At 43.1% G+C, this 26,189-nt stretch overlaps 1 protein-coding gene across 4 annotated transcripts in view; it reads right to left on the minus strand.

The window, feature by feature from the left end:
* Nucleotides 1-26,189, minus strand: part of ripor3 (RIPOR family member 3) — a 66,395-nt gene that overhangs the window by 9,046 nt on the left and 31,160 nt on the right. For 2 of the 4 annotated variants that reach the window (XM_064965440.1, XM_064965439.1), the window contains exons 3-16: nt 16,482-16,634; nt 16,154-16,232; nt 15,484-15,507; nt 14,870-14,923; nt 14,338-14,487; nt 13,574-13,637; nt 13,426-13,469; nt 13,102-13,227; nt 12,129-12,274; nt 9,105-9,234; nt 4,377-5,054; nt 3,690-3,838; nt 2,201-2,360; nt 1,728-1,857 (exon numbers count right to left, since the gene is read on the minus strand). In XM_064965440.1, the coding sequence (XP_064821512.1) occupies nt 1,728-1,857; nt 2,201-2,360; nt 3,690-3,838; nt 4,377-5,054; nt 9,105-9,234; nt 12,129-12,274; nt 13,102-13,227; nt 13,426-13,469; nt 13,574-13,637; nt 14,338-14,487; nt 14,870-14,923; nt 15,484-15,507; nt 16,154-16,232; nt 16,482-16,634 (2,087 nt within the window). The remainder of the gene's footprint in view (nt 1-1,727; nt 1,858-2,200; nt 2,361-3,689; nt 3,839-4,376; nt 5,055-9,104; nt 9,235-12,128; nt 12,275-13,101; nt 13,228-13,425; nt 13,470-13,573; nt 13,638-14,337; nt 14,488-14,869; nt 14,924-15,483; nt 15,508-16,153; nt 16,233-16,481; nt 16,635-26,189) is intronic. The other 2 variants (XM_064965442.1, XM_064965443.1) reach the window with 2 other exon arrangements.

A 26,189-nucleotide genomic window follows, 5' to 3' on the forward strand; every position in this document is an offset into this window, starting at 1 on the left:
AATTATTATATGGATAATAATTAAATTGACCTTTTTTTAGGGGTTGGTCTATTTTTTGGGGTGGGCAAATCAAACTTCAGAAGCCTTTTTAAACCTTGCATTCACTACAAGTTTGCATTTCCTCTCTGTGACAACAGAGTCATCAAATTAAGAGCGTACACCTGTACATTTATTGATATGTTAAATCAGATCAGAGGCCTCATACTGCACTATTGACAGAGTTGTATAATTCTGTCTATGCAACCATGATAATTTAGATCCAGTATCTAGGATAGTAAGTTAATTAGTCATATGCAAAGCTTCTTTTTTAAAGGGAAATGGAGCTTCTCTTCCCTGTCATACATTTGATTTAAAACAATTACAGCGGGACAGGAGACTGAGAGACAGAAATCAAATCAAATCAATCTTTATTTATACAGCACATTTCAGAGCCAGGAAAACAATAATAAAAACAATGAAAATAAAAACTGAAATTTTTACTACAAAACAAACATAAGAGGATAAAAAACAAAAGAAAAGCAACGCTAAAAAGTTGTGTTTTAAGAAAGAAGGGGATAGACAAATTCTTATTTACAATGACGGCCTACCGGGGAACAGTGGGGATAGGGATCCTTCTTTGGGATAGGGGGCAGCATTTTCACTTTTGGATGAAAAGCATGCCTAGAGTAAACTGCCTCCTACTCAGTCCCAGATGCTTCTATATGCATATTATTATTAGCATTGGATAGAAAACACTCTGACGTTTCTAAAACTGTTTGAATGATGTCTGTGAGTAAAACAGAACTCATATGGAATGCAAAAACCTGAGAACAAATCCAAACCGGAAGTGGGAAATCTGAGGTTTGTAGTTTTTGAACTCAGCCCCTACCGAATACACAGTGGGATATGTGTCATTTTTCAATTCCTAAAGCTTCCACTAGATGTCAACCGTCTTCAGAACGTTGTTTCAGGCTTCTTCTGCGAAGGGGGGCCGAATGAGAGCTGATTGAGTCAGAGGTCTGGCAGCAGCCTCGATCTCAGTCATTCGCATTCACATGAGAGGTAGCTCTCGTTCCATTGCTTTTCTACAGACAATGGAATTCTCCGGTTGGAACATTATTGAACATTTATGATAAAAACATCCTAAAGATGAATTCTATACTTAGTTTGACAAGTTTCTACGACCTGTAATATAACTTTTTGAACTTTTCGTCCAACGTTCGGCTGGACCTGAACACGCGTTTGTATTTGTTTACCAAACGCCCTAACAAAAGAAGCTATTTGGACATAAATGATGAACGTTATCGAACAAATCAAACATTTATTGTGGAACTGGGATTCCTGGGAGTGCATTCTGATGAAGATCATCAAAGGTAAGTGAATATTTATAATGCTATTTCTGACTAATGTTGACAACACAATATGGTGGATATCTTTTTGGCTGCTTTGTTGTCTGAACGCTGTACTCAGATTATTGCATGGTTTGCTTTTTCTGTAAAGTTAGCAGAACCCCAGTCCTAGACAAGTTTTAACTGCCTTGTTCAGGGGCAGAATGACAGACTTTTACCTTGTCAGCTCAGGAATTCAATCCAGTAACCTTTTGGTATGGCCCAGAAGCAGCCCTGTTGGCTACGAACCCAAACTCTGACACATACATTTTTGTAATTTTGTAATTTTCCTCAATTTTTTTAAATAGTTGAACCAGTCTCTAAAACAAAGCATTTAAGAGAGAAAAGATGGCTACTTACTGTTACTGACAGAGAGCATGTCTGCCGTCTCCAGCATCAACCTGCTCACTTTTTCAAGTACCTCTGCTTGGAGTGACATCTCTTCCAAAATGTCCCTGTGAACTAGCGCTGACTCTGAACTCCTCATTGCCTGTAAAATCAGGGCCACTGGTTACACACTTTCAATTTCAGGCTGCATAGTTACACAGTTATAACGACTTCTATTACAATTTACTTTGTTATTTTAATTAAAACTATTCCCTGTGTCCCAATTCTCTGTCCTTTCCCCTGAAGAGTGCACTTGTTCACTTACCCATTGGATTTAAAAGGAAATGACTGCTGGACCATGCTTACACCAATCCAATGCTGGTACATTTGCAGTGAAGAGTACATGATCTCACACTTAAGGAGAAAGGACAAATACAGTCTACTAAACTCAGACTAACAACCAAAATGGCCGTCTTGTGTTTGACAGTATTGGACAGGCCCCATACCTCCAGCAGTAGAGTGCAGATGCCCAGGTGTGTTTCCAGAGCATGGTCCAGACTATAGTTCCCAGTGGTCAGCGTGGCAACATCTAGCTTGTCTCGTGATTGGCTTTCCTGATAGAAAAGCCCCAGGCTCCTCAGCGTGCTTTCCTGGAATGAGCTGATTCTATTTGATGAAAGAGACATGAAAATGTTGGATGAAAGAGACATAGTGGAATACAGTAGGGACTACAGTAGGGACCACAGTAGGTCCAAATACTACAGTGTGGGCCTGCTGTACTTAATTATCTCAGGTTGGGTGGTCCACAGACTACACATTAATCCACGTTATTATAATGTGATAGTATTAAAATCACATTTCACAAATGTGTATGATTGAAATGGGAATTATGGATTTATGCTACTCTATGTCATGATATATTTCCGATATTTGTTTAGGTCTATCACATATTCAATAGCGCTACACATCCACAATGGGGCGGGTTGGAGATTTCTCAGTGCTGTGGTGGTGCCTAGAGAAGTGGGTATATTCTAATTTGCCAAAAATGTACCAAATGTCCCACCCAGCGAAGGAAAGGCACCCTGTGTGAATAACCTACAAATATAAATCCCATATTGGTCGTTCACTGTCAGACCAACCCAATATGCACTGTAAAAGGATAAATGAGGCTGTCAACTGAGGCAGAATTCACAGGTTTCAGAATTTTCCCTTTCTTTCAGGATTTTGTTCTTATACACACACTTTTTTTTTTAAATAAAACAACAACAAAATGCATAAAAATGCTTAAACCAAACCAGGAGACCACTTTTGAGGTCTGGGAACAATCGAAGATTTATTTTATTTTATTGTGTAGTTACCCTTTCATTCAAGTGCACCTAGCACGGTTGTTTGGTTAGCAGTGTTTCTGTAGCACATGAGATGGAGTTTGCGAAACAAATGGCCACTGGGTTTATGCAAAAAAACAAAAAAGGTTGCTGGATCCAATCCTGAGCTGACAAGGTAAAAATCTGTCGCTCTGCCCCTGAGCAAGGCAATTAACCCGCTGTTCCCCGGGCGCCGAAGACATGGATGTCAATTAAGGCAGCCCCCCACACCTCTCTGATTCTGATTTCAAATGGATACTTCAGTCTCTGTCCATGAAACCGTTTGCCTGTGCGTTGCACATTTTAGAACAGTGTTTTTCCCACACATTGCATTTTGGAACATTTGCACGAATAGGCCAACAACTGTATACACATTGCTGAACCTAAAATGTGAAGAAAAAGCTAAATATTCTGATCTGTTCCATCAGCCTTATTAACTGATACGGTGTATACCTCCACAACACGACTTTGATACGCATCATGGGGATTAATAAGTGAATATATGCAATGCCCATTGAAAAATAAGTGGGTATATGGTGTATACCTGCATATACCCTCCACTACACCACTGTCTACAGTCTCATCTATGGCTGAATGGGAGTATGTTCATGAAAACTCTTTCACAACCCACCCTGTGTCATTGAGGCGCACGCTGCCCATACAGGAGACGTCTTCATCAGCATTGAAGTCTGTGGAGAGGAAGTCAAAACTCTCCAGCACCTCCTTCTCTTCCACAGCAAGTGTTTTGGCAGAGGAGCTCTTCAGCAAGGAAAGGTCATTCTGAGAGGGTAACACGCACATGTGCAGACACACACACACACACAGGCACGCATGAGCACACACACATGCACGCAAGCATGATTGCATGAGCACAGACACAAACACACACACCTTCATGTATTAAACAACTCCATCAGTTGCTGTGAACTCAGATTATTTCCAACTTTAATTCATTCAGCACTTTGTTTTAGGAGGGGATAGTGTGTTACAGTAAATGGCTTCAACATTCTGTCCATACATTCTGTCCATGCATTCTGACCATACATTCTGACAATACATTCTGTCCATACATTCTGTCCATACATTCTGACCATACATTCTGTCCATACATTCTGACCATACATTCTGACCATACATTCTGACCATACATTCTGACCATACATTCTTTCCATACATTCTGTTGTAAGTGCTTTTTTACAGGGATTAGAATAATCATAAACAATATTTGTTAGGGGAGAAAGTCGGGGGAAACGGGTTCCAAGGGTTAAAGGGGTACAAAAGGTTACAGCATGTGTCAATGTATTCCCTAAGCACTCACTTTTAAGATGGTGTTGAGGTGCAGGATCTGGTTGTCTAGAGTCCTCAGCTCTCTCTCTTTGCACTCCTGGCCCTGTAGAGCCGACTCCAGCTCCCCCAACAGAGCACCGATCCTCAGAGCCTGAGCCTTGTGCTGGTTACTGGTCACCACCGGCCTGGCTAGAGCCTCCTTCTCCTGCTCCTCAATGTCCTCGTACCCCAGCCTCACCTCCACCTCCACACCTGGCCCCCCTTTGCTGCTCCTTATTGGAACAGTCTCAGTGTCTGTCTCTCTACCAGGACTTGGGCTAGATCTGGGGCTGGGGCCCCCTCCATTCTGCCTGAGGATGTCCGGAGTGCTGTACCGCTGCTGCTGGGCTAGCAGGGACTCCCACTTCGTCTCCCCGGGTGTTGAGGGAGAGGAGAGGCCCGTGTCCGGGTCGGTCAGGGGCCACTCGTCCCCTGTCTCAGAAGTCCCTGGAAGTCCCCTCGATGTCCTCTCTTCTGGTGGGCTGCTCTCTGAGACTAGGTCCTCCGTCAGGCTGATTTGGGTCTGGCTGCCCCCTTGGCTGTACGTGGGGGTGGGGTTGAGGGCCTGGGAGGTGTCAGCAAGGAAGCTGAGTAGAGACACCCCTCGAGACTCCCGTGACACCAGGGAGAAGGAGCCCTCTGGGTCGTGCTGGAGCTGTCGTACCATGGACTAGATAGAAGACCACAGATATTTTAGCCATGTTTCAAAATGGTTCTTTAGAGATCTATTTGAAGGGTAGTTCTTGGAAAAACCCATAGAATTATTAGGATCTCTATGGAAAAGAGCACCAGAAAGCAGCCCCCCCTATATGTGTCGCCAATGTGAAATGGCTAGGTTGCACCACTGTGCACTCTAGTAACTTTCAGTCGATGACGTCAGCCACTCTGAAACCTAGAAGCAGTTGTTTTCCTTGCTTGCCAGAGCTGCAGCTTTTGTGAAATGACAGGTTGCGATGCTTCCTGGGTGACATTTGTCAGTGTGTTCAGAGGGTCCAGGATGGGGCAAGGAGATGGATGGAAGCTAACTGTTACATAAGGATAAGACAAATAACCCTCATGGTGCAAGGTAGCATCCTTTTTCAAGAGTATAAAGAGAGAGGGAGGATAAGGAGAGAGACAGCATGAAAAACATAAGTATTTTGGTGTGAAAAGCATTGCATCCATACATCCAGGCCTGGCATCTGGACTGGAGACACATTCCAGATTCCTGGATTGCACAGGTACATGGGAGACATGCTTGGAAAAACATCAAAGCCCAACAAATGCAGAATAAAACACCAACCTACAAAAGCATTACAATACATGTCCTTTAATACGTAGCCTTTACAGCTTGTTGAGCAGTATCCATAATTGAATTAAAATATACAAAATACAGGGTTTTCTTTGTTAAGACTTAACAGATAGGGACCATGGGGTGTGCAGGCATACCATACAGAGTAGTGTGTGTGAGACTGCCTAATAGAGGTAGGTTAGAATAGTCCCATTCTCTTGTGCTATAGCCAACATTCTTTTTGGGGTCAAAAATTCATATAGTTAATTTATACAGATGCCAGATCTTAATCCTTACTAGTCAATTGACGCACCCGAATTTACATATAAACGTGTTACAATTGACGGAGTCATCCACGATTCACTAAAATATATTTTGAAAGAGGAAGCAAAATATGTTCTCTTTTCAGTCCCCTTTTCAGTCTCCTCCATTTGCACTAACTGAAGTTGCCTGTAAGGAATTATTTCCTAATAATAGTAGTGTAAAAAAGAGTATATTGACGCAATCTAAGTAACATAATAAAAAAATCCCCATCAAAATCTGTCTGTTTAAGCTAGAGATAGCTGTTTTTTTTTGTATGGGCTGCGTCTCAATGCACCACATCTGCCTATGTCCACCTTCCGCACCTGCGGTAAGAAGTGGCAGAGCTACAGTGCTGTTTGTCAGATTAGGAGACATCCCCCAAAATCGGTCTTCTCACGAAAACATCTGAAAGGTTTGGCCTACAAACTAATTTGACCACTCCATGGAAAAACAAGACTCTCACAAACACGATGGGGACTCGTCTGAAGTCGGTGTGATGTGATGTTACCAAGATGTGTCAACTTCCGCATGAGGCTACAATACTTTGCTTTTCTGGGGATGCTGTGAACCAAGCTGTACCCATTGTGTGATTGTGTTTATGAGTCTGTGACTAAAGAATGTGAAACAATGTGTATGTTGACTGCTTTTCATTAAATACATTTCATTAAATACGTTAATTTATAAATGTTTTATAGCCTATAGGCTTAGGAAAAGGGGAGACTCTCACAAACACGATGGTGTTCTCCGTTTTTCACAAGTATCACAGGACTTGTCTGAAAGTAACCCAGTACTGGTTTAAAAACTGAATGGAAGTATGGAAGTAGTTTTGCGTCAACAAAAAAAAAGGGGTTAAATGTGTCCCAAATGTTTTTATATATTACCTGAGCTTTCTTATATCTCAGAAATAGAACAGACTCTTCAAAACCATATTCCTATTTTATGACTGTTTGTTTTGCTATTTATGAATGTGTTATTCAATGCGTTTCTATGGGCTATAGCAGTAAAGGACAAATTCAATATTTTATCAAATAATTTTTGTACATATTGTATACCTACAGGGGTCCTAAAATTCAAAATCAAATAGCTACATTACCACCTCCCTAGGTATCAACATTTTTATTTATTTATTATTTGATCAAATATTGCATTTGGCCTTTCTGAAAAATACCAGTTCCCTTTCTCTCCATGCGGGGGCAGTTGAGTCATTGGGATCAGGGCTTGCTATCAAAATGATTTTCTCTCTCTCTCGCTCAAACGCTCGGCCTAGGTCATATTACTGCAACATTCAAATGTAATTTAAAAAAAACTGAAATGCAGCCATACACATCAACAACCGTCATTTTCTAAAACTTAATAAAACAAGTTAGATATTGGTCTTCACTAGGCTACGACATACAAGTGTCAAGTGTATGATAAGGTCAAAATTGAGTTCAATTGTTATGGCTGCTGCCTCCAGAGTGCAATACTGTATAGGCCTACTGTGTCGGTGTTGGTTTGATTCCGGCCCATGCCTTTTCGGCACAAATAACTCGATTGACTTGATTTAGTTACACACATTTAAAATATGAACAGTCCAGGGATATAATATAACCAATAATGGTTGCAATTGTGATCAGCTGTGTGTGTAAATTTAGCACATATAAATGTTTTTTTTTCTTTATTTTACCAGGCAAGTCAGTTAAGAACAAATTCTTATTTTCAATGACGGCCTAGGAACAGTGGGTTAACTGCCTGTTCAGGGGCAGAGCAACAGATTTTGTACCTTGTCAGCTCGGGGATTTGAACTTGCAACCTTTTGGTTACTAGTCTAATGCTCTAACCACTAGGCTACACTGCCACCCCAAGACATCAGCTGGCAATAATCTAGTGCCATCGTTGGTTGCAACAGCCCCCTTGTTATTTGATTATATTCCAAAAGGCTATATTCTGGAGGCTACTCATTACCCTATCCAGTGTCACATAATGAAAGGTGTGATAACCAATAATAGGCTACTGTGTAGCCGAGTTGATGAGCTGATTTGGGCCATCTGTTTTTACATTTACATTTAAGTCATTTAGCAGACGCTCTTATCCAGAGCCTGTTGATTGACAGATGTAAGCCTAATGTAGAACAATACACTTTTCTGCAGTAGGGATGCTCACCCACGTTTTATAATTAGGTCATGAATAATTTGTCAATATAGTTCTGACCTTTGGTGTGGATTGAAAGCCTATATTGTGTGGCTTTAATGTTTACTTTCGTAAAGCTGTCAAGATGTTTATGCATTTGAACCTATCCGACGATGATTTAGTTGAGCCGAGACATGTTGTGTCAGTGATCAGACTATTAATTTTACTTCTAGGAAAAATGTAAATAAACTAAATGAACTTGTGGGCCCTCACGTCTGCTCAGGCTGATCACTATGTCACCCAGCAATTCAGGAGTCTCAGAGATGGAGCACGTAGCTTAGACCATTCTAGCAAGCGTTAGCAATACTATGGATACAAACATTTTTTGGGATTATTTTCTTTAAGCATTCCCCAAACCATAGCCCTAACTTTAAATAATTCGGAATTAACACCTAAACTGATAACCTTTGAGTTGCTTCTATAACCCTGTAACCACACACATTTAACCCGGTAACCACGCAGAGTGAATGCCTAAAAAAAAAATCTGGAATATGTGTGCCAGGGTCAGTGACTGTAACCACTGGACCACATAGGCACTCAGTAAAACAATAGTTTATTCTGCCTATTGCTTGCCTTCAACATACAGTATACTAAAGCAATTGATGAAATCCACAAGACATGCTGTGGCCTGCACATGGCCTACAGAAGGTACAATGTAGGTACAGTCCTGCATTGTATACAAACACCTCTTCCGGCTGCCCCCTGGTGGCGATTCTAAATATTTGTTCAGCGATTCAAATCCTCCTGCTGGAGTATTATTTTCCTCTTGTGGCGAAAGGGGTCAAATTAAGATCCAACACCTGTACAGTCCCAATCCCAGAGGATAACACACAAAAGCATTAAATACAGTTATTATTTCCAAAGTGATCAACTCTTCTATCATTCATTGTAAAAGCATACAATAGCATTACAATGAAGGATGGAAGAGTTGGCTATAGCACATACAGTATGGGACGAGGCTATGTCTGGGTCACTCACTATGAAGTATTTCTCTGTGAAGCTGGGTGTGTTGGGAGGGATCCAGCTGTACACTGAGCCCTTCCTGCTGTGGATGGACTGCCTGCTGGATGCAGTGGTGATTGGCCTCATCTCCCCACTGTCAAATGGACTTGGGAGGGAGGAAGAGAGAGAGAGAGAGAGAGAGAGAGAGAGAGAGAGAGAGAGAAAGATAAAGAGAGAGGGAGGGAGGGAGGGAGGGAGGGAGGGAGGGAGGGAGGGAGGGAGGGAGGGAGGGAGGGAGGGAGGGAGGGAGGGAGGGAGGGAGGGAGGGAGGGAGGGAGGGAGAAATAGAAATAGACATAGACATAGACATAGACATAGACATAGAAAGAGAAAGAATGTACACAACCGTTCAAATGTTTGGGGTCACTTAGAAATGTCCTTGTTTTTGAAAAAAAAACTTTTTTTTTTGTCCATTAAAGTAACATCAAATTGATCAGAAATACAGTGTAGACATTGTTAATGTTGTAAATAACTATTGTTGCTGGAAATGGCAGATTTTTTTAATGGAATATCTACATAGGCTTACAGAGGCCCATTATCAGCAACCATCACTCGTGTTCCAATGGCACGTTGTGTTAGCTAATCCACGTTTATCATTTTAAAAGGCTAATTGATCAATAGAAAGCCCCTTTGGAATTATGTTAGCACAGCTGAAAACTGTTGTTCTGATTAAAGAAGCAATAAAACTGGCCTTCTTTAGACTAGTTGAGTCTGGAGCATCAGCATTTGTGGGTTCAATTACAGGCTCAAATTGGCTAGAAACAAAGAACTTTCTTCTGAAACTCATCAGTATATTCTTGTTCTGAGAAATGAAGGCTATTCCATGCGAGAAATAGCCAAGAAACTGAAGATCTCATACAAGGCTGTGTACTACTCCCTTCACAGAACAGCACAATCCGACTAAACAGAAACGAAAGAGGAGCGGGAGGCCGCCGTGCACAACTGAGCAAGTGGACAAGTATATTAGAGTGTCTAGTTTGAGAAACAGACGCCTCACAAGTCCTCAACTGGCAGCTTCATTAAATAGTACCCGCAAAACACCAGTCTCAACGTCAACAGTGAAGAGGCGCAACTGGGATGCTGGCCTTCTAGGCAGAGTTGCAAAGAAAAAGCCATATCTCAGACTGGCCAATAAAAATAAAAGATTAAGATGGGCAAAAGAACACAGACACTGGACAGAGGAACACTGCCTAGAAGGCCAGCATCCCAGAATTGCCTCTTTACTGTTGATGTTGAGACTGGTGTTTTGAGGGTACTCCATTTTTATTTTTATTTTAGTGTAACTCATTCTAGGAGTAAACCAAAATGTAGTTTATATGGCTGGTGGTCTGACTGAGAAAGCAGGTCAGAATAGCATCATGATAGAATGGCGGAGCAATCAGAAGGCACTTATTGATGGCCGAGGTTTAGGATCTGGTTAAACTACCAGCACTGTGAAGAGAAACCATGAAATGTCCTCCACCTGGAGTCTATATACCCACTGTAATCTGATCTGTTGTGGTGCAAGGGCGGAGCGCGCGCGCGTGTGTGTGTGTGTGTGTGTGTGTGTGTGTGTGTGTGTGTGTGTGTGTGTGTGTGTGTGTGTGTGTGTGTGTGTGTGTGTGTGTGTGTGTGTGTGTGTGTGTGTGTGTGTGTGTGTGTGTGTGTGTGTGTGTGTGTGTGTGTGTGTGTGTGTGTGTGTGTGTGTGTGTGTGTGTGTGTGTGTGTGTGTGTGTGTGTGTGTGTGTGTGTGTGTGTGTGTGTGTGTGTGTGTGTGTGTGTGTGTGTGTGTGTGTGTGTGTCTGTGTATGTTGTGGCTCAGTCGGTAGAGCATGGCGCTTGCAACGCCAAGCGTCGTGGGTTCAATTCCCGCTGGGGCCACCCATATGTAAAAGTAGTGGCCCCAGCCGACTTGTAAGTCGCTTTGGACAAAAGCGTCTGCTAAATGGGATATATTTTTTTTTTTGTGTGTCCATAGAATGGGATAGGATCAGCTGAAAAACTGGCAGAGAGAAATACTCAAATTATCTAAATCTGTCTAGCACTGTCTGAGTAGCAGCTGCAAATATCCTTCTATTGATCTAATACATGCTTACGTTCAATTCTCAGAGAGAATATGACAGTATGACCTATATAAATAAGAACCAGCAGATTTCCCTGTCCATGTGACCTTCGTATAGTTTTATTTATAAGGAAGATATTTTTATGTTTTACTATTTTGAATTCCTACCTGCACACGTCATCACTAACTTCTCAGTATAATCAGGAGTAATTCAGTGTACAGTGTACTGAAACTGATACAAATGTTAAAATGAAAGTTTATTTCGAATGAAACCAACACCAACACTCTGTCATGGTTTATACCAATGACAGTTGGTTCAGGTTCTTTCAATTGCCTTCTTCTCTCTACTCTGCCTTTCTTGCATCTCTGTCTGTCTTGAGTATTTGCTAGCAAACTGGGCCCTCACACTTTCCTATGCCGATGAGCTCAGGACAGACACAACTGTATTTGTTTCCTGTATTTCAGACCCTTTTCAGGTGTCCCAACATTTCTTTTTACAAAAACATTTCAATTTGTCAGCAAGATGCATCAATTAATTCAGGCTACAAAAGTAGTCGCCTAATGACAATCTGCGAATGTAATGACACGTTTTGGTGTTTTATAACAGATGTCTATTTCCATTCATCAAATGGCCGGTGCACAGTGCACTGGTTTGGATGCTGGAATCATTTTTGAGTGGACGAACGTGAGCAGGTAGCCTACTTTTTGAAGTGATTTGTTTGACACTCAGATGAAAACATCAGGACTGGTTGTGTTAATGCCACATTAAAAGGTAATACATGATGACCGTTATAATACATGTCTTATAATACATGTCGAACCCATACATGCTTTTGTGCATTCACCTGGAGTCCTTTGAAAAAAATAGAGACCCCCCCAATGGCACGGTATAATTCGTACTCTGCATATAAACATAAACCTTGTAAATTATTTTCCAAATGGCTAACTGGTGTACTTACTTCCACACCACCTCTAGTTGGAGCTTGACGGTGCCTAGTTCAGTGATGTCCACTACCATGAGCTGGGGTCGAGACATGAAGAAGTCAGCACTCTTACACATTACCACGCCAACCAGCAGGGAGCCCAGCCCCTTGACCTCTGTTACCTGAGTAGAGACACATGATTGGTCAGTTGAAACGTCACGCAAGGTCAGAACTGTCTTACTCCTCATTCTTTAGGTGTCGACTCTTAACAATACAACGTTCTTCGATCTCTATCCTTTTCATTCACAGCCATTTACTTTTTCCGGTTTTCAAGATGTATTATCATGCACTTGAAGACTACTGTTTCAAGCTTTGAACGTCTGCAACTTCAATTGAAAATCCTTTGGCCTTTGTAAAGATACCTCACTTAGCCAGAAAATGGGCTTCATATCTCTTTCACAGAAGGGATGTTGTTTTCCCCATCAACAGAGAATGTAACTTCATCCACATTGTGCGCTGTTTGCCACTGTGTTTCCGCACACAAAGGACAGGAATACGCCTGTCATCACCACCCACATGGTTGTCCCTGACAGGATGTGACGTTCACACTGGTGTGTGGGCTTGCACCCGGAGAGCATCTGAATGTATTGTCATGTGTGATCCTGATGTGCCTGGATGTACCTGACAGACACACAAATGAAGTTTCCACAGGGGGAAATCAACCGCTTTCAACTGCTTCTCAATCTCAAATGTCACCACATTACCTCTGTAGTAGTGTGCTATGTGAGCACACGTTGCTCCAGTCAAAAGTTCTACACTATGTACGAGTTAGACTGTCATTTCAGATGCAGCTCAGTCTAAATCTTTAGGGCCCAGTTTCCTAGGCACTGATTAAAACTAGTACCGGATTAAGAGCCAGTTTCAATACAGATTCTCAATTGAGCAAGGTTTTCAGTTCAGGACTAGATTTAATCCGTGTCTTGGAAGCCCCCCCCCCCCAAAAGCTCACCTTTATATCAAAGTTCTCGTGGATGTGAGCGAGGAAGATCATCTCCTCCACATCCCATGACTGCCTATCATCCGTCTGGATTTTTCCCCGGATCTTCCACCTCTGCCTCCCCAGACGGATCACAACCTGGATGGAAAAAAAGCATACATCTTTGAGACCGTGTCCCATATAGCTCCCTATTCCCTAGAAAGCTCACTACTTTTGACCAAGGTCCTTAGAGCTATGGGGATATGGTGCCATTTTGGCCGCAGCCTGGGTCTTTTTCCTCAGTTGTGGTTCCTCAGAGCGTTTTTCACTGGGATATGTTTTGATAGAGGCACTCACTTCGTATTGGTCGCCTGGGCATAGTCGAGCAAAGCCGATCAATCCTGTTGGAATAGATTTTTCAGACAAAGTTGAAGCTTGCCACTGAGGTGTGCCATTTTTTGTATTCCATTTCACTAGAATGATGAAGGTTGAACATGTGTTTTACCTTTCATTTTGATGTGAAGCTCTCCCAAGAGAATCTCCAACTCCCCCTCCATGACACACATATCCTGAAAATGTGTGTAGGCTATGATCAGCAGTGGATTGCTACTGTACTTCATTTTCACAATTGATTTATTGATCTAACTGGACCTATAGGAGTTGTCAGCATGATCAGAGACTTATAATGTCTTGGTAACACTTTACACAAAGATGAACTTTATAAAGTATTTCTAGGTAGTTTGTACATTGTTTATTATTAGTTTATAATCTATCTATGAATTAATCAAACCTGCAAAGTATACTTGAATATGTCTAATAGATCTTATAGTGAAATTCTGTGTGTGAGAACCCATGACAAGAGAAGACAAATGGGAGATTCAAAGTCCATCTGTGAACCATACCTCCACACTATGTCAGTGGTAAATGGGGTTACACTAGCTCACGTGTGACCCATACCTTCCCTCTGGCAATGCTACATAGAATTATAGTGTGTATTAGAGCCTATGAAGAGTAATGGTCCTTCAAGTACCCATCAGTGACCTGTGACTCCAGACTCAGCGGTTGGCTGCTAAGCATATAACATGCAAATTAACTCATGAAACAGGACGATTAACAAGCTTTTGTCCCATATCCACCCGTATGTTCTAAACATGGCAACCGAAGGACACGTTTGACCAGAGGATCTGTGTATACGGTGTGTGAGATAACCCATGAAATTGTTGAGGTAAACGAAGTTGTGTGGCATCCGACCGCGTGTGACTGCAATACCTCCAGGCTGTGGCGATGGTTACGGTTGAGTTCCTGCAGGCTCTCTCTGGAAGCCCGTGAAGAGGGCGATAGAGCGAAGGCTTTCTTCATGTTCACCGCCCCCTGACACAGACGCCACTGAATACAGTAAGTCTCGTACAGCTCTTCCACCTAGAAATGTAAATATAAACAGGCAACCATTTTGCCCTCCCTCTGGTTATTTATGAGGCTGTTGCTCCCACATGGTGTTACTCTTCCTGATGCATCGATGCACATTGGTTGAGGGGAAAACCCCTCAGTGTTTGACTGTGGTGGAGACAGAATTGACACTACATAGACCTACATAGAGGTCATAGAAGTGTGGCCTGTGTTATCTAGTGGTTTGTGCTGTTGATCCTGGTATGCATGTATACCGGAGACAGAACGTGTTCGAAACTGACCCACTGCCCCTCTGACTCATAGATGTCATACCTTTCCTGTCATCTCTTCAGTATCATGTCTGTTAAATAAAAACACCAGCAATATGCATTAGGAAAGTTATGGAAGTTGTTACCTTGCTGATTTGGAACTCCAGTCTTCTTATGTATCTCTCCAATGCTCGGATCTCCTGACATCGCAAAATCAAGTGGTACATTTTATGACAACAATTTTTAAATGTAATTAAAAGAATAAAAATAAACTTTATTTTTTTTACCCCCTTTTCATGGTATCCAATTGGTAGTTACAGTCTTGTCTCATCGCTGCAACTCCCATACGGACTCGGGAGTGGCGAAGGTCGAGAGCCGTGCATCCTCCGAAACACAACCCAACCAAGCCGCACTGCTTCTTGACACAATGCCCGCTTAACCCGGAAGCCAGCCATACCAATGTGTCGGAAGAAACACTGTACACCTGGCAACCGTGTCAGTGTACATGCACCCGGCCTGCCACAGGAATTGCTAGAGCGCGATGGGACAAGAACATCCCTGCCAACCAAACCCTCCCCTAACCCGGACGACGCTGGACCAATTGTGCATCACCCCATGGGTCTCCCGGTCACGGCAAGCTGCGACAGAGCCTGGACTCGAACCAGGATCTTAGACCACTGCGCCACTCGGGAGGCCGCATGACAATTCATTTTGACCATTCGAAAAATAATAAGAGAGCAGGCAAAAAACGGTATCTCACCTTCTCCAAATCATACAGAAAAGCCTGAAAACAGAGGAGTGTCTAGGTTTATTTCTGGGAGATCTATATGTTTTATGAACTTGATACAAAAGCAATGTTATAAAAGTTGTTTCTTTATTCCTCACATTGTCTTTCCTCGCCTCTTTCTCAAACCGTTTTGGAGGAAGAAATCCTAGATGAGGAACCTCAGATATTCTGCTCCAATGTGTTTTGAAGAGACGAGAAGAGTGAATGTGAGAGATTGAGAAAAGACTGTTGATAAAGAGCCTAAATTGTTCATTGTGACTGGACTGTGTACTATAGAGGAGGCTTTCTATTCCATGTGTTTACTGCAGTTCCACTCATTACACTCTTCGAAAAGAAGGTTATATCTGGATTATCTGGAACCATTAAGGGCTCTTCAATTGTCCCCGTAGGAGAACTCTCTGAAAATAACTATTTTTGGTTATAAGTGGAATCCTTTCATTAATACAAGGTTCTACGTGGAATCGTTTGTCCACTAAAAGGTTCTAAGTAGAACCGTTTTCACCAGCAAAGGGTTATACCTGGAACCAAAAAGTGTTCACATATGGTGACAAACAAATAAACTTTTTGTTTATCTAGGAGTGTAATGCAATGAGCGCATACTTCCCATTGTCCCATCCAACAACCTCGACTACTATATACTCACCAGTCTGGAGTTTCTCTTGGTGTCTCTTTGCTGGGAGGACAGGAAGTCCATCTCCGTCTGATGGCCATCTAGATACTCCCTGCCAACAAAGCTCAATATCAGCCACCAAGCACTGTGTGTGATGCTGATTGGTGCAGTACAGTACATGAGACTTCTGAATTAACAGCAAGTTGCCCTGATGCACAGATCGAAGGTCAGCGTATGTTTCCCCAAGCGTACCCCCCCTACCAATTAAAGGGGCAAACATAAAACCTTAGATCGGCGACTAGGGGCAACTTCACTCTTGTCTACTCCATTGGACATTCATATGATTGGAGTTGCTACTTACTTGAGGCCTTTCCGTAAGGCCTGAAATATCCGGTCCACCTGCTCAGGTTGCTGTCCCCAGATACTGGCTCCAATCCGACTAGGAGAAGGATGCACCCTGGTAGATTTCCCCGACAGGGCCTTGGATCGAAAAGAGTTCTGTAAAGGGGAGACCCTGTATGGAGGAGAGGATGAAGAAGGCAAGCATTTACACACATTGATGATTGCGTCTCAAATGGAACCCTATTCCCTATATAATGCATTACTTTTGACCAGAGTCCTATGAACCCTGGTTAAAAGTATTGCACCATGTAGGGCACTCCAGTCCTTGAGTACCCCTAATAGGGCACCTCCAGTCCTCGAGTACCCCTAATAGGGCACTCCAGTCCTCGTGTACCCCTAATAGGGCACTCCAGTCCTCGTGTACCCCCAACAGCACACCTTTTTTGTTGTAGCCCAGGACAAACTCACCTGATTCAACTCATTGAGGGCTTGATGATTAGTTGACACCTTGAATCAGGTATGCTTGGATTTAGGGTGCCATTTGGGACACATTTAAAAAAATATATATATATTTAACCTTTATTTAACCAGGTAGGCTAGTTGAGAACAAGTTTTCATTTGCAACTGCAACCTGGCCAAGATAAAGCGTACGAATTCGAGTTACACATGGAATAAACAAAATATACAGTCAATAATACAGTAGAACAAAAGAAAACAAAAAGTCTATATACAGTGAGTGTAAATAAGGTAAGTTAAGGAAATAAATAGGCCATGGTGGCGAAGTAATTACAAAATAGCAATTAAACACTGGAATGGTAGATCGACAGAAGATTAATGTGCAGGTAGAGATATTGGGGTGCAAAGGAGCAAAATAAAAATAAATAAATACCAGTATGGAGATGAGGTAGGTAGATAGATGGGCTGTTTACAGATGGGCTATGTACAGGTGCAGTGATCTGTAAGCTGCTCTGATAACTGGTGCTTAAAGCTAGTGAGGGAGATGTGAGTCTCCAGCTACAGAGAATAATTTTGCACGCCCAATTTTTCAGTTTTTGATTGTTAAAAAAGTTTGAAATATCCAATAAATGTCGTTCCACTTCATGATTGTGTCCCACTTGTTGTTGATTCTTCACAAAAAAATACAGTTTTATATCTTTATGTTTGAAGCCTGAAATGTGGCAAAAGGTCGCAAAGTTCAAGGGGGCCGAATACTTTCACAAGGCACTGTACCTGCTGGAGCGCGTGCTACGAGTGGGTGCTGCTATGGTGACCAGTGAGCTGAGAAAAGGCGGGGCTTTACCTAGCAGAGACTTGTAAATAACCTGTAGCCAGTGGGTTTGGCGACGAGTATGAAGCGAGGGCCAACCAACGAGAGCGTACAGGTCGCAATGGTGGGTAGTGTATGGGGCTTTAGTGACGAAACAGACGGCACTGTGATAGACTGCATCCAGTTTGCTGAGTAGAGTGTTGGGAGGCTATTTTAGAGATGACATCACCGAAGTCGAAGATCGGTAGGATGGTCAGTTTTACGAGGGTATGTTTTGCAGCATGAGTGAAGGATGCTTTATTGCGATAAAGGAGATTCTAGATTTCATTTTGGACTGGAGATGCTTAATGTGAGTCTGGAAGGAGAGTTTACTGTCTAACCAGACACCCAGGTATTTGTAGTTGTCCACGTATTCTAAGTCAGAGCCATCCAGAGTAGTGATGCTGGACGGGTGAGCAGGTGCGGGCAGTGATCGATTGAATAGCATGCATTTAGTTTTACTTGCGTTTAAGAGCAGTTGGAGGCCACGAAAGGAGAGTTGTATGGCTTTGAAGCTCGCCTGGAGGTTAGTTAACACAGTGTCCAAGGAGGGCCAGAAGTATATAGAATGGTGTCTTCTGCGTAGAGGTGGATCAGAGAATCACCAGCAGCAAGAGCTACATCATTGATGTATACAGAAAAGAGAGCCGGCCTGAGAATTGAACCCTGTGGCACACCCATAGAGACTGTCAGAAGTCCGGACAACAGGCCCTCCGATTTGACACACTGAGATGTGAAAAATCAGAGAAGTAGTTGGTAAACCAGGCGAGGCAATCATTTGAGAAACCAAGGCTGTCGAGTCTGCCAATAAGAATGTTGTGATTGACAGAGTCGAAGGCCTTGGCCAGGTCGATGAACACGGCTGCACAGTAATGTCTCTTATTGGTGGCGGTTATAATGTCGTTTAGAACCTTGAGCGGGGCTGAGGTGCACCCATAACCAGCTCTGAAACCAGATTGCATAGCGGAGAAGGTATGGTGGGATTCAAAATGGTCAGTAATCTGTTTGTTAACTTGGCTTTTGAAGACCTTAGAAAGACAGGTTAGGATTGATATAGGTCTGTAGCAGTTTGGGTCTAGAGTGTCACCCCCTTTGAAGAGGGAGATGACCGCGGCAGCTTTCCAAACTTTGGGAATCTCAGACGATACGAAAGAGAGGTTGAATAGGGGTTGCAACAATTTCGGCAGATAATATTAGAAAGAGGGGGTCCAGATTGTCTAGCCCGGCTGATTTGTAGGGGTCCAGATTTTGCAGCTCTCTCTCTCTTCTCAATTATAGAGGATTTATCGGTGGTGACAGTGTTTCCTAGCCTCAGAGCAGTGGGCAGCTAGGAGGTGGTGCTCTTATTCTCCATGGACTTTACAGTGTCCCAGAACTTTTTTGAGTTAGTACTACAGGATTCAAATTTCTGTTTGAAAAAGCTTGCCTTAGCTTTTCTAACTGCCTGTGTATATTTGTTCCTAACTTCCCTGAAAAGTTGCATATCACGTGGGCTATTCGATGCTAATGCAGAATGCCACAGGATGTTTTTGTGCTGGTCAAGGGCAGACAGGTCTGGAGTGAACCAAGGACTATATCTATTCCTCGTTCTAAATTTGACAGGGGCATGCTTATTTAAGATGGCTAGGAAGGCACTTTTAAAGAATAGCCAGGCATCATCTACTGACGGAATGAGGTCAATGTCATTCCAGGATACTGGCCAGGTCGATTAGAAAGGCCTGCTCGCAGAAGTGTTTCTGGGAGCGTTTGACAGTGATGAGGGGTGGTCGTTTGGTCGCAGACCCATTACGGATGCAGGCAATGAGGCAGTGATCGCTGCGATCTTGATTGAAAACAGCAGAGGTGTATTTGGATGGCGAATTAGTTAGGATGTCATCTATGAGGGTGCCCGTGTTTACTGATTTGGGGTTGTACCTGGTAGGTTCATTGATAATTTGTGTGAGATTGAGGGCATCAAGCTTAGATTGTAGGATGGCCGGGGTGTTAAAGCATGTCCCAGTTTAGGTCACCTAGTTGCACGAACTCAGAAGATAGATGGGGGGCAATCAATTCACATATGGAGGGCACAGATGGGGGCAGAGGGAGGTCTATAGCAAGCAGCAACAGTGTGAGGCTTGTTTCTGGAAAGGTGAATTTTTAGAAGTAGAAGCTCAAATTGTTTGGGTACAGACTTAGATAGCCTGCAGAGTTCTGTATTACAATCTTTTCAGTAGATTTCAACTCCGCCCCCTTTGGCAGTTCTATCTTGGCGGACAACATTATAGGTAGCGATGGAGATTTCAGGGTTTTTGGTGGTTTTCCTAAGTCAGGATTCAGACATGGCTAAGACATCTGGGTTGGCAGAGTGTGCTAAAGCAGTGAGTAAAACAAACTTAGGGAGTAGGCTTCTAATGTTAACATGCATGAAACCAAGGCTTTTACGTTTACAGAAGTCAACAAATGAGAGCACCTGGGGGGTGGGAGTGGAGCTAGACACTGCAGGACCTGGATTAACCTCCACATCACCAGAGGAACAGAGGAGAAGTAGGATAAGTGTACGGCTAAAGGCTATACGAACTGGCCGTCTAGCACATTCGGAACAGAGAGTAAAAGGAGCAGGTTTCTGGGCACGATAGCATAGATTCAAGGCATAGTGTACAGACAAAGGTAAGGTAGGATGTGAGTACATTGGAGGTAAACCTATTGAGTAATGATGGGAGAGATATAGTCTCTAGAGATGTTTAAACCAGGTGATGTCATCGCACATGTCGGAGGTGGAACAACACCTCACTAACAAGGACAGTAATGGACGAGGCATATTGATATTAGAGAGAGGCATGCGTAGCCAAGTGAACATATGGGTCCAGTGAGTGGTTGGGCTGGCTGGGGACACGGCGATTCAGACAGTTAGCAGGCCGATGATAACAAACTAACAGTTAGTAGGCCGGGGCTAAACAAGCTTGCAGCTAGTAGACCGGGCAAACTAGCAGTTAGCAGGCTGGGTTAGCAAGCAAGCAGTTAGCAGAGGCTAGCAGTTAGCAGACCGGGTGAGCAAGCAAGCAGTTAGCAGCGGCTAGTAGTTAGCAGACCGGGCAGGCAAGCTAGCAGTTAGCAGACCGGGTTAGCAAGAAATCAGGGGCTAGAAAGTTAGCCTTTGGGGGACGTCGCGATGGGGGTAAGTCTGTTTTTGCCTCTTCTTGCGGTGACGTCAATAGACCAGTCGTGGAATTAGTAGGGTTCCAAGTAGCTCTAGGTAGCTAGCAGGCCTTGCTGGTTGGCATATCGGGCCTTCAGCGGGCGTCGCGCCTGAGGGGCCTGTTGGAGTCCTCGGGCAGATTATGCCGGTATCCCAGTCGTAAGGGATCTGCGGGGTTCCATGCCCCATACCGGCTGTAGAAGGGGTCCGGATATTGTAGCCCAGGAGAATGCTTCGGTGGTAGCACAGGAGCCCTGACCGGGCTAGCTTCAAGCTAATTGATGCTTGCTTGTGGGATGGAAACGCTAGCCACGAGTAGTCATCCGGGATTGCGGTTAGCTGGTTGTGGAGATCCATATGAAAATGTTCAGTTTGCGGTAGGAATCCGGGGATAAAAATAAAAGGTCCGTTATGCTCTGGTTAGAGTCATGTTGTTCGAATGGCGAGAGCTTTCCAAGCTGAAGGTTAGCTGATGACCGCTGGCAATGGTTTGCTGACTGATAGCTGGTAGTTAGCTGGCTAGCTTCAGTTGAGGGATTCCAGATCCGAAGTAAATATTAATACTTTAAAGAAAAAAAAGCAGATCCACGCTACATTGGGTGAGGCGGGTTGCAGGAGAGTATTTAGATGTTGGGATTTATCAAAATATTTTAAAAGATATGCGAAGAAAAAGATGTAAAACGATATATACAAGGGACAAAACAGGACAAAGACATCTGACTGCTACGCCATCTTGGATTGATTCATGCAATTACATGAAATTACTGAGGTATTTATGACATGTCAAATATGTGCTGTATGTCCATGTATGTCATAGCTTAGTTTACACATCTGGTTGACGCAATCAACATATTTATCGCCAGACGTGGGGAGTAGTGAACTACATGTACAAGTAACTGTCAAAATAAAGCAAACACTTGAGTAAATGAGGGATACAAAGTATATTGAAAGCAGTTGCTTCCACACAGGTGTGGTTCCTGAGCAATTCCAAAGAAATTAACATCCCATCATGCTCTGGGTCATGTATAAAAATCAAATCAAATTGTATTGGTCACATACACATGGTTAGCAGATGTTAATGCGAGTGTAGCGAAATGCTTGTGCTTCTAGTTCCAACAGTGCAGTAATATCTAACAAGTAATCTAACAATTCCACAACAACTACCTTATACACACAAATATATGGATGAGCGATGGCCGTGCGGCATGTGCAAGATGCAATAGACGGTATAAAATACAGTATATACAGTTGAAGTCAGAAGGTTACATACACCTTATCCAAATACATTTAAACTCAGTTTTTCACAATTCCTGACATTTAATCCCAGTAAAAAAATCCTTGTGTTAGGTCAGTTAGGATCGCCACTTTATTTGAAGAATGTGAAATGTCAGAATAATAGTGGAGAGAGTGATTTTTTAAATATTTTTTTTATTTTTTATATCTTTCATCACATTCCCAGTGGGTCAGAAGTTTACATACACTCAAATTGTATTTGGTAGCATTGCCTTTCAATTGTTTAACTTGGGTCAAACGCCTCGGGTAGCCTTCCACAATAAATTGGGTGAATTTTGTCCCATTCCTCCTGACAGAGCTGATGAAACTGAGTCAGGTTTGTAGGTCTCCTTGCTCGCACACGGTTTTCCAGTTATGCCCACAAATTGTATATGGGATTGAGGTCAGGGCCTTGTGATGGCCACTCCAATACTTTGACTTTGTTGTCCTTAAGCCATTTTGCCACAACTTTGGAAGTCTGCTTGGGGTCATTGTCCATTTGGAAGACCCATTTGCGACCAAGCTTTAACTTCCTGACTGATGTCTAAAGATGTTGCTTCAATATATCCACATAATTTCCCTCCCTCATGATGCCATCTATTTTGTGATGTGCACCAGTCCCTCCTGCAGCAAAGCACCCCCACAACATGATGCTGCCACCCCCGTGCTTCACGGTTGGGATGGTGTTCTTCCGCTTGCAAGCTTCCCCGTTTCCTCCAAACATAACAATGGTCATTATGGCCACAAACAGTTCTATTTTTGTTTCATCAGACCAGAGGACATTTCTCCAAAAAGTAGTATCTTTGTTCCCATGTGCAGTTGCAAACCGTAGTCTGGCTTGTTTATGGCAGTTTTGGAGCAGTGGCTTCTTCCTTGCTGAGCAGCCTTTCAGGTTTTGTTGATATAGGACTATTTTACTGTGGATATAGATACTTTTGTTCCTGTTTCCTCCAGCATCTTCACAAGGTCATTTGCTGTTGTTCTGGGAATGATTTGCACTTTTCACACCAAAGTACGTTCATCTCCAGGAGATAGAACATATCTCCTTCCTGAGCGGTATGACGGCTACGTGGTCCTATGGTGTTTATACTTGCGAACTATTGTTTGTACAGATGAAAGTGGTACCTTCAGGCGTTTGGAAATTGCTCTCAATGATGAACCACACATGTGGAGGTCTACAATCTTTAGTTCTTGGCTGATTTGTAAAACATTTCCAATTTTCAAATAATGTCAATTAGCCTATCAGAAGCTTCTAAAGCCATAACATCATTTTCTGGAATTTTCCAAGCTGTTTAAAGGCACTGTCAACTAAGTGTATGTAAACTTCTGACCCACTGGAATTGTGATACAGTGAATTATAAGTGAAATAATCTGTCTGTAAACAATTGTTGGAAAAATTACTTGTGTCATGCAAACTTCTGACCCACTGGAATTGTGATACAGTGAATTATAAGTGAAATAATCTGTCTGTAAACAATTGTTGGAAAAATGATTTGTGTCATGCACAAAATAGATTGCCAAAACTATAGTTTGTTAACAAGAAATTTGTGGAGTGGTTGAAAAATGAGTTTTAATGACTCCAAGTGCATGTAAACTTCTGACTTCAACTGTACACATATTTTTGTTTTAAATCATCCCAGGTGGGTGGGGTTGGTGGGGGGGGGGACATATACCTATACCTCCTTTTTATATATTGTTTTACTATCTTATGCATATTGCATAAGACACCTTGGATGGCTGAGTTGGTTCCCTCCAGATTCCCTTTCCCTAGGTATAAATTTTATTATGTTCGCCCTGGATAGAGCTCTACTTAGGTTCAGTTTAACATGGTAGCATTTTGCTCTAGTCTAAGAGAGGTAGATGCTGCCTTCCGACAGGGGGAAGGCCAGCATAGGGGTCCAAGGTTTTCTTCTGGGTATTTTGTTGTTTTTAGCTGTTTTTTATTTTCTTTATGTTTTATTACTCTGACCTTTCAGATCGTACTAAAATTCATTTCTGATTACTGTGACTATGTCTAATTCACATACTCAGGCTCCACATGCAATATCAGCTGAAACATGAAAGGAATTAACCAGGTGGTCAAGCATAGCCGAGTGTGTGCTCATCTTAAGACCTTAAATCCGGACATTGTTTTTCTCCAAGAGACCCATCGCCGGTACAGCGACCATGATAAACTAAAGAGAGGATGGGTAGACCCAATATTTCACTCAAACTTTGGTTATAAGGCCAGAGGGGCAGCCATCCTTATCAGAAAAGGCACCCCAGAAAAGGCACCCCAAAGTAATTTCAGAGACTAATGGCAGATATATTATAGTGATGGGGAAATGGTTTAGCACACAGGTTATTCTGGCTAACCTCTATGCTCCTAATTGGGATGACGCTCATTTTTCTCTGACCTCATCTCAACACTTGATATTGGCCGGAGATTTCAATTGTGTATTGCATCCAAGTCTAGACAGGTTCAGACCGAAGCCCAACAATGTAATTTCAAAATCAGATGCAGTAATAAACTAATTTGTAGAATCCTAAAATGTATCTGATCCATGGAGGAGGAGCAATATCACTGCTAAACAGTACTCTTTTCTTTCTCCAGTCCACCGCTCATACTCTATGATTGACTTTTTCCTGCTGGACAATAGAATTCTTCCTTTTGTAGCTAATAGCCAATATCACAGCATCGTTATCTCAGACCGTAGCCCTGTCCAGCTAGATATCCGCTTTCCGGACAGTACTGTGTCACTACGCACATGGCAACTTGATCCACTACTACTATCCTGTATTGCCTTTAAAAAATACCTATTAACTCACATTGATGTCTTTTTACAGATAAACTGCACCCCTGACGTGTCTCACTCTACCACGTGGAAGTCGTCGGAGGCCAAATTATTTCATACACAAAGAGTGCACCAAACACTTATCGGAGCTATCTCAACTCATTCTAGATGTGGACAACAGATATGCCTCTTCTCCGATTTCTGAACTCAACAAATAGAGACTGCTACACCAATCGGAATTTGACAATCTTTCCACCAAACAAACAGAGCAGCTGTTTAAATCGTGGCAAAAATTCTATGAACACGGGTAGAAAGCTGGCAAGTTGTTATCTCACCAGCTTCGACAATCCGCTGCTAGCAGCACCATACCTGCATTACATCTGCCCCTGCCCAGCCCTCTACTTCTCATTCTGTGTCTCCCTAACCTGCCGCCACTCCCCCAGTGCTCTCTCCCTCTCTCTCGCTGTGTGGGTATGTCTGATTGTGTGGGTGGAGACAGGTGTGCTAGAGTCAGAGCAGATCCCCACCAGCTGCAAACTGTTCCATAATCAAGACCTCATACTCAGCCCTGCCACTCCCATGCTGCCAGATCGTAGCCTCTGCTCAGTCAGTCTGCATTTCAAGCCGTTTGTTCCTGCATAGATAGTGACATCCTGTGGTGCCTGTTTTCCCTAGCCTTACACTGCTTTTCTCTCTGCTACAGTTCCGTCCGTCCTGACTCTGGTCCCTGTCTCCAGTCCCTTGTCTCGTCAGTCCTGCTTCCCAGCCCTGGACCCCCACTCTACTGCTTCCTTGGATTCTGCTTCGGACCTGCTTACCATGCCCTACTCCCCTTGCCCAGGCCGCAGCCACAGCCTCAGTTCCTGGTTCCCTGCTACCCACCCAAGCTACCCCTGGCATGCACCCCCCCTTCTTTTCAATAAATAGCTTGGTTCCCTTATCCCCGTCTCCTCATCTGTGTCTGCACTTGGGTTCACCTGCTCCACCCCACGTAACTGTACGATCTGGCCCAAGATATGAACCCAGCAGACTTAGATCCTCTCCACCAAACCCTCGCCTGCCAAGGCGCCCAGCTCGAGCAACGTGACCAAGCACTAAAACCCCTTCTGGAGCACGTCAAGGAGTTTTTACTGAGCCTTTCTGACCTGCAGGGCCGAACCTTCCCCCAGAGCTCGCAACCAGCCCCTAGTCCTTCTCCTC

This window comes from Oncorhynchus masou, chromosome 5 (assembly GCF_036934945.1).
Source record: "Oncorhynchus masou masou isolate Uvic2021 chromosome 5, UVic_Omas_1.1, whole genome shotgun sequence".
Taxonomy (NCBI): domain Eukaryota; kingdom Metazoa; phylum Chordata; class Actinopteri; order Salmoniformes; family Salmonidae; genus Oncorhynchus; species Oncorhynchus masou.